General features: G+C 54.4%; 1 protein-coding gene across 1 annotated transcript; it reads right to left on the bottom strand.

Annotated features, from left to right (window-relative positions):
* JN550_013917 (uncharacterized protein) lies at positions 1-1,307 on the bottom strand (the record flags this gene model as incomplete). Its single annotated transcript, XM_049312557.1, has 1 exon — positions 1-1,122. A coding segment is annotated over one exon (1,122 nt), but the record flags the coding sequence as incomplete, so codon positions are not given.

Here is a 1,307-nt window from a genome sequence, read left to right as displayed (position 1 = left end):
TGTCTGCCTTGTGTGTGACACAGGCGTCGTCGTAACATGCGGTCCATGACAGAGTAGCATGGTTATTCTCTGTTCGGTGAAGGGCGTTGGCTTGCCGGTTGCCTTCCGGTACGGGCTGGAACTTGCGTTCCTGGCGGCATTTGTTGGCGTAGTGCCCCTTCTTGCCGCAGTTGTAACATGTAACACTTGCCGTGTCCTTGTCCCTGCGACCTTTGTCGTGTCTGGTCGCGTCGAGGTCCATTGGTCCGCTGTGATGTCCATGGGAGGTTCTATTCTGCCATCCTTGGTTGCGTGGGGGGTGTCGGTTGTCGCTGCCCCGGTGGTGGTTTTGTCGCGGCCTCCCGGTGTTTGCTTTAATGCGCGGGGTGTGTGGCTCGCTCCTGGATCCTCGTTTCTCGAGTCTTCTCTCATACAGGCGGTTGTCGATTTTGACGATTCTTTCGACGTAGCTGTCGAATTCGTCGGGTCTGTCTTCCTTTGAGACTTCGTCTTTTACGTCTTCTCGCAGTCCTGCGTAGAAGAGCGTCATGAGTGCATCGTCGTCGCTCCATTCGGTCTTGGATGCGATTTGCTTGAATTCGGATGCGTATTTGGCGGCCGATCCGCGTTGTTTGAGTTGCATGAGCCTTCGTTCGGCAGTGCGGACTTCGTCCGGGTTGCCGAAGGTTGCTCGTAGGCGTCTCTCAAATTCGCCGTAGTCGCTGAACACCTTCTGTGTGTCGTCTTCTTGTCGATCCTCGCTGTTGTTGAGGTAATCCCTCATGGTTGGTTCAAACCAGTCGAGGGCGTCTTCTTTGAGGAATCCGGCGACGCACAGGATCTTGTCGGGTTCGGTGATGATGGTCCCGCTATAGAAGCGTAGATAGGCTCGTGCTTGGGTGAGGAATCCTTGAATGCCTCCGTCCTTCCCACTGTATGACTGAGGGGGTGCGAGTTTGTAGCCTCCGCTGCCGCCTCCTCGCTGCGTGCTGTTGACAGCAACGAGTTGCGCAGTGAGTTGCTCGTTGTCACTCTTGACGGTGTCGAGGGCTTTCTGTAGCTGCCGTATCATCTTGAGGACGTCGGGTCCTCCCGTGGGATTGTCCACGGAGCTTCCGCTGGGGGTGGATGGTGCCATTTTGCCTGATGGAGATATTGCTCAGTTAGTTCGAGAGTAACGTACCTGAACAAGAGTGATCAAAATGTGACGGATATGCTTTCTAGGATAAACCGTAGAGAGATACAGGTACGTGGGTTTATGCTAACAGGGGACGTTAGTCTCGAGGGCGGCTATAGTCTATAGCCTGTGCACTGAACAAGATAGAATA

This window comes from Neoarthrinium moseri, assembly GCF_022829205.1.
Source record: "Neoarthrinium moseri strain CBS 164.80 chromosome Unknown scaffold189_Wmoseri_CBS_16480, whole genome shotgun sequence".
NCBI lineage: Eukaryota > Fungi > Ascomycota > Sordariomycetes > Amphisphaeriales > Apiosporaceae > Neoarthrinium > Neoarthrinium moseri.
The sequence above is the reverse complement of the archived record's forward strand: the minus strand, read 5'-3'. Positions and strand labels throughout refer to the sequence as shown.